Source organism: Watersipora subatra, chromosome 11 (assembly GCF_963576615.1).
Source record: "Watersipora subatra chromosome 11, tzWatSuba1.1, whole genome shotgun sequence".
Taxonomy (NCBI): domain Eukaryota; kingdom Metazoa; phylum Bryozoa; class Gymnolaemata; order Cheilostomatida; family Watersiporidae; genus Watersipora; species Watersipora subatra.
This window is the reverse complement of record NC_088718.1, coordinates 27531101-27544262: the sequence shown is the minus strand read 5'-3', so window position 1 is coordinate 27544262 and position 13162 is coordinate 27531101. Positions and strand designations below refer to the sequence as shown.

The following is a 13162-nucleotide window of genomic DNA, read 5'->3' as shown; positions in this document are numbered from 1 at the left end:
TTAAAGGTTGACTTGCAACAAAATTCACATTACAGTTATTTGATATGAAAAGATTCACCATGTCTTACTCTGTTGTGTTGTAGGTGAAAAATATGTAGAAATGTGATTACAAGCTCTTAAAAGCTTAAAAACTAACAGTTAATCGCATCCATCATGAGAACGCCGTAGGTTGGAATCCCTTTTCAAAACGGCTCAAATGGGACATAGTTGAACACGATGGCTTCCGTTTACAATTTCATGCAACCTCATTCGTCGAAATATTTTCACAAATTCAATAAAACCATGTCTATTGTCCTTACACGGCTATTTCATCATCGTTGTAATGTTGTCACATTGAGCACTGGTATATCAAAACCTACCGTAAAGACTGGTTTAATTTTTTAACCATAGCTCAAAGGAGTGCATATCATCTTCTGATAAACATGACGAGCCTGGTGGTCAACTGTGATAGTCAAAAAATGTTGCAAAAATTGTTCGCGCTATTTGGCAGGAAGAATAGGTCACATGATTAGATTACGACTAGATGATTAGACCAAACTGAAGCGAAACTGTAAAGTAGCGAGCATCTATATTTTATAAGGGCTTTCCAGTAAAACCCAAAGTGTTTGTCATAAACCAGGGCTATGAGACGTTTTATATTGAGCTGTTTATTGGCTTTTAATTTTCATGTCAAAACAATAACCAAACAATGTTTGAGTACGTCATCGAAATAAAAAGATTCCAAACTACGGCGTTTTCGTGATGGCTGTGATTAACTGTTCATCTTTGAACTTCTAAGAGCTTGCAATCACATTTCCACATATTTTGCACATACAACACAGCAGAGAAAGACATGGTGAATCTTTTGATACCAAATAACTGTAATGTGAATTTTGTTGCAAGTCAACCTTTAACTCCAAGATCTCTGCTAGGAAAGCCAAGCTTGAGTAGACATTACCTCCCACTAGGGTTAACCAGGGTGAGGAAACATATTTATATGCATAGTAAATGCTTGCAAATGTATAATACTATAATAAAAATATAAGAAAAAACAAAAACCCTTACTGCTGACTGCAACAAATCCTTATATACAAACAATTGAGAATATCACCAGATAATACGTCGACAAGCTTTCAAAAATTTATTTCCATCCAAAAGTGTAAGTTGATCGATATCAGTGAGAATTGCTGAAATAATAAAATAAATAGGAGTAAGCATAACATTAATATCTACCAATTACATACAGAAAGCCAGTAGCGGCTTTCTGCGAGAGAGAATTTACTGATGTTCAAAAGAGTATTAGGATGAGGTACTAGATGAGTAGAATATGCAGATACTAGCAAAAAGCTGCATTCATTTGATCAGCACAAAGTTTATACACTTCCTAAGACGGATTCCTGCAATAAAGCAGATAATAAACCAAAAACTATCACAGTAAAATAATAAACTTATATCTAAATTTGGCTAGAAAGGGTTGTCTGGATACCCGAGCAGTGCTATATCGTGTTTGTACATATCCCTAAGGCCATCAATCGTCTCCTTCGGGATGGAAGTATAGTAACTCTTCAAGTCAACTTCTTTCGAATGTTCTTCAACCGTTCGTATAGAATTGGTTCTCGTTTCCTCTAGAAATTCTGAAAGGTTGCCTTTCAAGCCAACTGATTTGAATACATATGCTGTTTCTTCGTTCATATGCTCTGTACGACCTGCCAAGCGAGATCGAACATTCTATGATTATTGCCACAACAAATGTCTTGGATGCGCGCGGCTATCAAAATAGGGAGAATGATTCATGTCACTATAGCAGAGGCTCTTATAACCTAAATCTCCTGTTACATAAATTCCCTCAATGTAAAGCGTCAAGTCGGTGCAAGTTCTCAAATTCGATTTGAATAATGTCCCAGGGTTAGCCTTAAAAATATCAATTTCTCTCTTGTTGCACTTCGGAGAGAAAACTATGTATAGAGGGATCTCTATTATATATACTAGTACCCTAGTAGTCTAGTGTGTCATGTGAGATCATCAGGAGTGCTGATAAAGTACAGAGAATAAGTATGCGCACAAGTATTCATCAGCGCCTAAAGCCGGTCGATAGCTTCAGGTGTAAGAGTGTTGGTCTACCAATCTGAATGTCGTGTGTTAGACTCTCGTTAAAAGCAAACCTTTTTCCTGACCTCTAAACCTGACAATCGGATGAACAGACAGACACTACTCTCACTATGGTAAATACATATTTTTTGCTTTACTTTATTTTAGACATAGAATACTTGTTTTTTTTTCGCATCATAGAAGTGAAATAACATTTTAAATTGTCGTTGAAGGTGTGCACTCCCCTCAACATAAAATTACTATAATCATGAACCCTAAACCAAATGAATGTAATAAGGAACAAGAGGAAAGCTTTAGTATGGAAAGTTTAGTATGGATGGAAAAGCAAAGTAAAAACTGACCTAAAAGTACTCTTGTCAGTGAAATTATTCAACATTAGGGGCTCAGATATTTCTGATAACAACAATTTTAGATTAAAAATGAGGGTCTGCGTTTTGTTCAGAATGTGAAAATGATAGCGTTTTTTCTTTGCTATTCAGAATGCTAAAAATATCAAACATTGCTATTGTTTATTAAATGCACTGATTCTTGTGCAGAATTTTCTGTTGATTCCAAAAACAGGCAAAAAGTTTCGATGCTTGACAGAAACATTAGCTTTAGTAGCAAAAATAGTGAATGTACAGCAGTTCAAAATTTGCGGCATAAATTAATTCCATCGGAAAGAGCAGCAAATTTTGCAGTAAAAGAGTTAATAAAGTCAATGAATTTAATTCATAGCACTACAAATATACATGTGATCACTGTTATATGAATAAAATGTTCTTTTAAAGAGGTTGTTAAAGAAGAAAAACTTAAATGAACAAATACAGAACATGTAAGAAAAAGAACACAACTTCCACAAGAATGATAAGGACCATATAGAATTCCGAGCGAAGGAAGAAATATGTAATGAATTGAGGAGAGCTATGCTCAATATTCAAAAGGTAAAACTGCAAAGCATGACAACTTGGAGAATACGAGTGCCCCGATGGTATTGACAACAGTGTTGCAGTGTACAGAGAGTACAGAAATAGAAATACACAACAACTCACCTGCGTAGAGACAAATGTACATAAAATAATTACTAGTAACGATGCACCTAGGAAATGAACTCACCAATAAGCTTGTAAGGGACAGAACAGAGGGCACAATGCATAGTTAAAGGCTCCCAGTGCCTGTCTGGTATACCCAAGTTCCAAGTGTTCAAGACACAAGTAAGAAGCTGGTTGAAAGTTTCCAATGGTTTTCTGTAACATGATCGAGGACAGGCATATGAAGGGATAAAGAAGTGAATGAGATGAAAAACAAGGAAGGTAATGATAAAATGCTGAGACACAAAAATGCGGAGGAAAAGCATACTTGAGACACGCGGCCTTCACATATCTATATGCAGACATATTGTGTGCGACGCCTTCAACTTTCTGTCTGTATAAGCTAACAAGTCGGCTCCAAGGGCTTTTTCCAAACACAAACATTGTATAGTTTTGTGATTGCAGCTGTTTTACCTGCAAGAGAAGAACACGCTACTATACACACTGCTATACATTATAATACTATCAATGCTATTATATATTATAATACTATCAACACTGTTATATATTATAATACTATCAACACTGTTATACATTATAATACTATCAACGCTATTATATATTATAATACTATCAACTCTGTTATATAATATAATACTATCAACACTGTTATATATTATAATACTATCAACACTGTTATATATTATAATACTATCAACACTGTTATATATTATAATACTATCAACACTGTTATATATTATAATACTATCAACGCTATTATATATTATAATACTATCAACACTGTTATATATTATAATACTATCAACGCTGTTATATATTATAATACTATCAACACTGTTATATATTATAATACTATCAACACTGTTATATATTATAATACTATCAACACTGTTATATATTATAATACTATCAACACTGTTATATATTAAAAAACTATCCACACTGTTATATATTATAATACTATCAACACTGTTATATATTATAATACTATCAACACTGTTATATATTATAATACTATCAACGCTATTATATATTATAATACTATCAACACTGTTATATATTATAATACTATCAACACTGTTATATATTAAAAAACTATCCACACTGTTATATATTATAATACTATCAACACTATTATATATTATAATACTATACACATTGTTATATATTATAATACTACCAACACTGTTATCTTTTTTCAACATACAAATTCAACAAAATTTTTGCTCGAGTTCAAATTTGGCAGTGGGTGTGCTTATTATGTATGTCAAAATAACAAAGTCACCGAGCTGCTTTTCCAGGCCCGTATTCCCTGGGGCGGCTGGCCAGCTGAGCCGCCCCAACTTTTTAGGAATTTTCGGCAGCTGAGTACAGTCAAACTCGGATAACTCGTTCTCGGATAAAATGTAAAATTTTATTACGAACACTTGGTTAACTCGAAAAGAATGGTTTGGTCTGTTTCCACACAATGATAAATTACTTTAGATAACTCGACCTCCACTTCATTAACTCGAACAGTTATTTGCCCACCAGCTACGGGAACGGTTTTTATCACTGTGGAATATCACTTTATTCCAAGCCGTAGAGATAAACATCAACTTTTAGTAGTTCTTAGGCGTCATTATTATCTTCATCGGCAAAATATTCTTGGTAACGACAATTATAAAGGTTTGCAAAGGTCAAGTTTTATTAAACATCCGCTTGGCAATGGCCCATCGAAAGTGTAAAAACCGTCGGATGAACTTAAAACAAAATCGGTAAAATTGATCTTTGTTAAAACGCTCAAAGGAAAAAGATGTCTTTTTTCTGAGCGTTTCAACTACGATCAAGTTTAGCCTATTTTAATCTGAGAACGCCCTGGCAGTCACATCACCTAAAACAAACAAATCTCAAATAATAGAAAAATATTTATACTTTCCGATAAAACTTTTTAAAACTTTACATGAGCGGCCTGGTTGAGGCCCTACATGAAAGAAACCTGTTGGGGGCTTACACCGCCCCCTCCAAACCCCCAGATGTTCATAACTAGTCGCCTAACATTTGCCGCCCCAACTTGCAACCAGGGAATAGAGGCCTGAGCTTTTCGCCGAAAATATTTTCACAACACCTGAAAAAGACAGTATGACTGATTTCTCTCAGTTCTGCAATTCTCGTGTGTAAAACGCAAATATATTCCCTTCAAAACCAGTAACAAAGTGGGAGTTGCGATCCCTTCATACAGAAGATATATTGGTCCGACAACTACCCTTAACTTGCTAACAAAAATCCACTTCTTTACGGAAAACAGCATCGTTTGGTTTTCTTGCCGAAATAAGTTGAAAAATGTTTTAAACAGATCAGCTAAAGGTTATAATGAAAGGAAAGACCAAAATGATGAGCGATAAAATCTCGGTGACAAAAAGTTGAAATTCAGTAAAATAGTTGAAAATACATACTAAAACTTAGCATTGAGTGTGTGTGTTTAGTAAGTTAAACTTATTGGAAGTGAATTCAAAGTTTTTGTTATATGTACGCCTGTCTTGAAGGTAAGAACTTTCTACGGTACGTGCTGCTTATAGACATTGTAACGTTACATTTTAATGCAGATCTTAACCAATAAATTCACTAAATATAATTAAGTTACCTACAGTAACTATAGTTATAGTTATAGGTTAACATACTATTTTGTTACTAATTTTCAATATGTACAGCACTTTATAAAATTTTGACGATTTTTACCAGGTGATGTTTGCATTATATAATTACTATGGTTTCTATACCCCTACATACCATTTTTTTACCATATGATGCTAAACCGGGAACGGATTACAATCGTATCTTGAGGGTGCACTGTATAACGCTATCAATACTGCTATATATTATAATATTATAAAAAACGTTATACATTATAACACTATCAACACTGTTATATATTATAATACTATCAACACTGTTATATATTATAATACTATCAAAACTGTTATATATTATAATACTATCAACACTGTTATATATTATAATACTATCAACATTATTATATATTATAATACTATCAACACTGTTATATATTATAATACTATCAACGCTGTTATATATTATAATACTATCAACCCTGTTATATATTATAATACTATCAACACTGTTATATATTATAATACTATCAACATTGTTATATATTATAATACTATCAACGCTGTTATATATTATAACACTATCAACACTGTTATATATTATAATACTATCAACACTGTTATATATTATAATACTATCAACACTGTTATATATTATAATACTATCAACATTGTTATATATTATAATACTATCAACACTGTTATATATTATAACACTATCAACCCTGTTATATATTATAATACTATCGACACTGTTATATATTATAATACTATCAACACTGTTATATATTATAATATTATAAACACCGTTATACATTATAACACTATCAACGCTGATATATATTATAATACTATTAACACTGTCATATATTATAATACTATCAACACTGTTATATATTATAATACTATCAACACTGTTATATATTATAATACTATCAACATTGTTATATATTATAATACTATCAACACTGTTATATATTATAACACTATCAACCCTGTTATATATTATAATACTATCGACACTGTTATATATTATAATACTATCAACACTGTTATATATTATAATTCTATCAACACTGTTATATATTATAATACTATCAACACTGTTATATATTATAATACTATCAACACTGTTATATATTATAATACTATCAACACTGTTATATATTATAATACTATCAACAATGTTATACATTATAATACCATCAACATTGTTATATATTATAATACTATCAACCCTGGTATATATTATAATACTATCAACATTGTTATATATTATAATACTATCAACCCTGGTATATATTATAATACTATCAACATTTTTATATATTATAATACTATCTACACTGTTATATATTATAACACTATCAACCCTGTTATATATTATAATACTATCAACACTGTTATATATTATAATACTATCAACAATGTTATATAATATAATAGTTTCAACTTTCCCAAACACTACGTACCCTTTGCTGAAAGACATTAATTGGAACAAACTCAAAGAACTTTTTTTCTACTCTTTCCGTTGAATAATAGATTTGCCTATCTTTAACATCCATGTGGGTGAACAGGTGCTTCCAGAAACTGCTGCCACCTGAAACAAAAGTCAATAACCTATTTCTTTTTATTAAGGAAGTCGCACACTTCAGCAGAAATTTATATATAACAAACTAAACTAGTAAATTAAGGAATAAAAATAAAGTGGGATCATTCAGAGCGAGTGAATAGAAATGTAAGCCAAGCGGTTGGTAGTTAGAGGAGGTAGAGATGCATGACTTGGGTTACTCTAACTTTGACCTGGTGATGTCTAAATCAACTTGACTTATATTACATTCATTACATTCTTATATTACATTATATGACTTATATTACATTATATGACATATATTACATTATATGACATATATTACATTATATGACTTATATTACATTATATGACTTATATTACATTATATGACATATATTACATTATATGACATATATTACATTATATGACTTATATTACATTATATGACTTATATTACATTATATGACATATATTACATTATATGACTTATATTACATTATATGACTTATATTACATTATATGACTTATATTACATTATATGACTTATATTACATTATATGACTTACATTACATTATATGACTTATATTACATTATATGACATATATTACATTATATGACATATATTACATTATATGACTTATATTACATTATATGACTTATATTACATTATATGACTTATATTACATTATATGACTTATATTACATTATATGACTTATATTACATTATATGACTTATATTACATTATATGACTTACATTACATTATATGACTTATATTACATTATATGACATATATTACATTATATGACATATATTACATTATATGACTTATATTACATTATATGACATATATTACATTATATGACTTATATTACATTATATGACTTATATTACATTATATGACTTATATTACATTATATGACTTATATTACATTATATGACTTACATTACATTATATGACTTATATTACATTATATGACATATATTACATTCATTACATTCTTCCTTTAGATGAAACTGCAATGCTTTGAGAAACTTTGAACCCCACACTTTGTGAGATACTTATGGTATAGAGTCTGGAATTACAGAACATGTGGAAAATGTGTATGTTAGCGTAACACGAAGCAGAGGTTTGGCAACTCTATGAACCAAAATGTCGAGACATTTGACAGTGTCTCAAATGCTTAAAAGCAAAGGCTCACCATGTCTTACTCTGCTGTGTTGTGGGTTCAAAATATGTGGAAATGTGATTACAAGCTCTTCAAAGCTCAAATATGAGTAGTAAAAAAAATGGCTGTAGGTTGGAATCCCTTTATTTTGATGATGTACCCAACTCTATGTGGTTATTGTTTTGACACGTGATGCTATCACGTAAAATGAAAGGCCAATAAAAGACTCAATATAGCACTTCTTGTAGCACGAGTTTATGACAAACACTTCGAGTTGTACCGGAAAACCCTTAACAAATTAGATGCTCACTACTTTACATTTTCGTTTCGGCTTGGTCTAATCATCTAGTCGGAATCTGATCATGTGACCCATATTGCCCTCCAAATGGCGCGAACAATTTCTGCAGAATTTTTCGACTATCACGGGTGATCAACAGGCTCCTCATGTTCATCAACGGATGCTATGCACCCCCTCAAGCCAAGGTTAAAAAATTAAACTGATTTCTAGCCTATGGTTTTGAGATAACAGTGCTCAAAGCGACAGCATTATAACGACAATGAAATAGACTCGTAAATACAATAGACATGGTTTTATTGAATGCGTGAAGTATATTTGTGAAAATATTTCGACGAATTAAGTTTGCATGAAAGTGTAAACAGACGCACATCGTGTTCAACTACGTCCCATTTTGAGAGGGATTTCAAACTACGGCATTTTCGTGATGACTGCAATTAACTATTCATTTTTGAGCTTTTAAGAGCTTGTAATCACATTTCCACATATTTTGCACCTACAACACGCCAAAGTAAGACATGGTGAACCTTTTGATACAAAATAACTGTAACATGAAGTTTGTTGCAAGTCAACCTTTAAAAGAGAGACAAAAGCAGAGAAGCTATCACTGCCTGAAAGCTGTTGGTCTGAGTTGGCGACATTGAAAGTGAGAGGCCAAATATAGTATATTCCTACTCTATATACAATAATTCTATGGCAGATTGATGATATTCAAGAGTGACACAGAAGCACACAGGAGGCAAAATAGAAAGCATTGTGAATCATAGTCATAGAGTTAAATGTGAATGTAAATATTTTTCATGACATAAAAATCCATTATGATGTTTGTAACATAAATTTTATGAATTGAGCTATTTGTGTTTAAACCATAACTGTCACGGTACAACTTTTATCGTACTTTTTAGGTAAATCAGACACGCTGATTCCGATTTTGTACTTAAAATCAAGATTGGTCCACCAATTTTCAGAGTAATGAAGGCTTTTTTAATGTGTTTCCATATCCGTCTCGAAAACAACACAATGGGAATAACAAACTCTGCCCATAAATATGTGACGTAGCCTAGCTTTTTAGAAACAGAAGTTAGGGGTGTTTAGGCCGATTTAGAATAATAGAGATGGGTGTCTTAAGACCCACTACTATCTAAATCCAGCCGGTAAAATAATCCGTCTTTTAAGAAAGGTAGATCAACTATTTGAAATTGCTCGTAGCTTGTTACATGATGTTTAATAGGCTGAACGCCGAGGAAAATGAGCTCAAAAAGCGCTATTTTATCACAAGCTAGCGTTGTTATCGCGCTTTTTTGAGCTCATTTTAAATATGCAATATTAAATAGCTTACCTACCTTTCATAAAAGACTGATATTATTTTACAGGCTGGATTTAGATAATAATGGATTATAAGACACCCATCTCTATCATTCCAAATCGGACTAAACATCCCTAACTTCCGTTCCTAAAAAGCTAGGCTTTGTCACATATTTATGGGCGGAGCTTGTTATGCCGATTGTGTTGTTTTCGAGATGGATATTGAAACGCTTTAAAAAAGGCTTAATGACTTTGAAGGTTAGAGGACCAATCTTTATTTTGAGTACAAAATCGGAATCAGCGTGTCTGATTTAGCTAAAATGTATAAAAGTTGTACATGACAGTTATGGTTTAATATAAGTAAATATTTGAAACAAGTTTCATTTGAATGTGATTATACTACTCTAGCGTGGCTAGTTTTATAGTTTCGATTTCTTTATTTCAGGTTTCATTCAAAAAGAGCCATACCTGCCTCAAAAGAAACAAGTAACTATTTATGACAAAACAGCAAGTATTAATAACAAACACTCGCTATAAACACAAATATGTTACATTAGGATGCAGCATCAACGCCAGCAAACTCGATCACTCTTGTCAAGAGCGCCTCAGCCCACTTGGGTGAACACTGTGGACCACAGTCTTGCTTACTCACCCTTTGCTTGGAGACACACAGCTATTTTGGATCTTTTATCTATTACAACTCTTGGCTGTATTGCATAGTGCTTTTGATAGAGCCTGGAGTTGTCCAGCTTCTCTTTATCCTTCAACATAAAGCTTCAACTGCAATTTACAAAAACAGATTACTTCAATCCAACTCCGCTATTATAACATCCGAGTCGATCTTGTGATCGCAGACAAGCGTCACACAAATATTACAGAACACTCAAAAAAAAAATTTACATCAACCTACGATTTTGTTAAATATCTACGCATGTTGAATAGATTCCTTGATAGAGTATTGAATACATGATATTGTTTAATATCTACATTTATATTTATATATATTTATATCCGCTCTCAAACTTACACCTTAATACAGCAGAGCCTCTACTCACAAGAGTCTGCATAACAAAATTTGAAGCTATGAAATATTCCTTTGCTAAAGGATTTGTTTTGACTTACGACAAATGTTTTAAATACAAAAAACCTTTCATATTTTGGTCTAATTGTTTGTATCGTATTTTGGTCTTGTTACTTCAAATGGGTACAGCATACAATGCGATTTGATCCGTTTTATTTGCTAGCTAACGTCAGTGTACAAAAAGTGTTTTGCTTTCACTTTTCATATAATTTGGAGTTATCCTACATCACATACATAGTTGGACAATTTTAGTTTCTGTCGAGTTGAGTGTTTCCTGTATGATGACATGTTGTTTTCGTAGTGGATGTAAATAAACTTTTCTATTCATGTTCTTAAAATATTTATTCTGAGTGAAATAAAACCAAGACAACAATACAAAACCCACACCTTCTGACTGCTGGCCTCCCCCTCCAAGCGGTCTCCTCTTAGCCTCGTTTAGACGGCCAATGCCAAAGGTAAAGCAAACACCGTTTTTAGATTTGATTCATCATTTATGTATTTTCTTCTTTCCATGTGTACTTTTGCCATATATTTTTCCATATATTTTTCGTAAAAATATAATTCTAACATGTACTTGTTACACACTTTAACAGATTGTTACAGTATTTGTAATTTACACAAATGTGATATCCAAGTTGCGTAGAGGCATGGAGCGGTATAGGGAATTTATATGATAAAATAAGTTTCTACTTGGAGAAATTTTACACTTATGAAACGGCTTCCGGCACAAATTGATATTATAAGTAGAGATTCTACAGTATATTATATACAATGAGTATATGTGTATGTATGTACATGGATGTAAGTACATCTTATATCTATATATATATACTAGCCGAATTACCAGCGTTGCACGGGTTATAACATAGATTTTTGCACCAAAAATTTACTTTCAATCAACACACGTGTTTACAAAATTTATCATTCAGTTTTCCTATTTCTGTGTAATTCATACTGTACAAGCTGCAGTGCCTAGTCCAGCTCTATACTGATTGAAATGGTGGTGTTGGCCATGTGAGCTTAAGCTCTTGTTTCACATTTTTCGTTTGGTAATGCTTGATGCGTAACACTAGCGGCAGTGTTGAGTGTGAAGCCAGGAAAGATTGCCATGTGTAATAAGTATGTGGCCAAAGTATTCCATGGTATAGCCAGTTTGACAGCATAATGTATTAGATAAATGAGTGCTTGTAGAACTGGAGGCTTACAGTTCCAATCCAGTGCACCGTGGAGTTTTCATTCCTAAAACTTTATGGCTATAACTGGACACACGGACAGACAGATCAACGAAAAACGAACAATAAGATTTATATATATATAAATCTCAATGTTTGTCTTTTGTTTGTTGGGCTGTCTGTGTGTCCAGTTATAGCAACTAAGTTTTATGAAAAATCTACCGAGCACTGGATTTGAATGTGGAACCTCCAGTTCGCAGAAAGGCATTTATCCAATACACTCCATTTTCCAATGGGCTATACTATGGCATAAATTGTGCACATAGTCAAGACTAGGGATGGCATTTGCGGTTTGGAAAGGTGTTATCGACTATCGTTGGAGTTGTCTCAACGATATCGATAGCTATCAAATTATCAATGAGCAGACAGAGCTCACCGATAGTTATCGCGTGACTTGGCAGCTGGTACAACTATCGTATTATCGTGCCTGAAAAGATCAAGGATTGTGGGAAGGGATAGGAAAAGGAAAAACTGCAGAAAAAACAAGAAAAACTACAGACAAACTCGCATAACTCAAACTTCACAGGACAGAGCGAAAGTGTTTGAGTTATTAGAGCGTTCAAGTTATCAGAGCACTGTCACAAGTCCATGTATTTATTAGTAGATACGTGTACATATACAAACTATATATAAATGAAAAGCATAGATGGCTTGTTGCAAATTAAAAGGCTCCTACTGCCAAGTTTTAAAAAAGGTCATCAGAAAGTATAGAGACTTTTCTATAACTTGAGATTGGTTCGTTGTTTTAAGTGATGTGATTGCCAGGACATTTTCAGATT

The 13162-nt window shown here is 32.4% G+C and overlaps 1 protein-coding gene across 1 annotated transcript in view; it reads right to left on the bottom strand.

Annotated features, from left to right (window-relative positions):
• Positions 1-933: 933 nt before the first annotated feature.
• LOC137407929 (uncharacterized) overlaps positions 934-13162 on the bottom strand; it is a 52219-nt gene continuing 39990 nt past the window's right edge. Inside the window, exons 14-18 of the mRNA XM_068094315.1 lie at positions 10723-10831; positions 7201-7328; positions 3427-3572; positions 3184-3314; positions 934-1685 (exon numbers count right to left, since the gene is read on the bottom strand). Coding sequence (XP_067950416.1) covers positions 1444-1685; positions 3184-3314; positions 3427-3572; positions 7201-7328; positions 10723-10831 — 756 coding nt within the window. The 3' untranslated portion in view covers positions 934-1443. The remainder of the gene's footprint in view (positions 1686-3183; positions 3315-3426; positions 3573-7200; positions 7329-10722; positions 10832-13162) is intronic.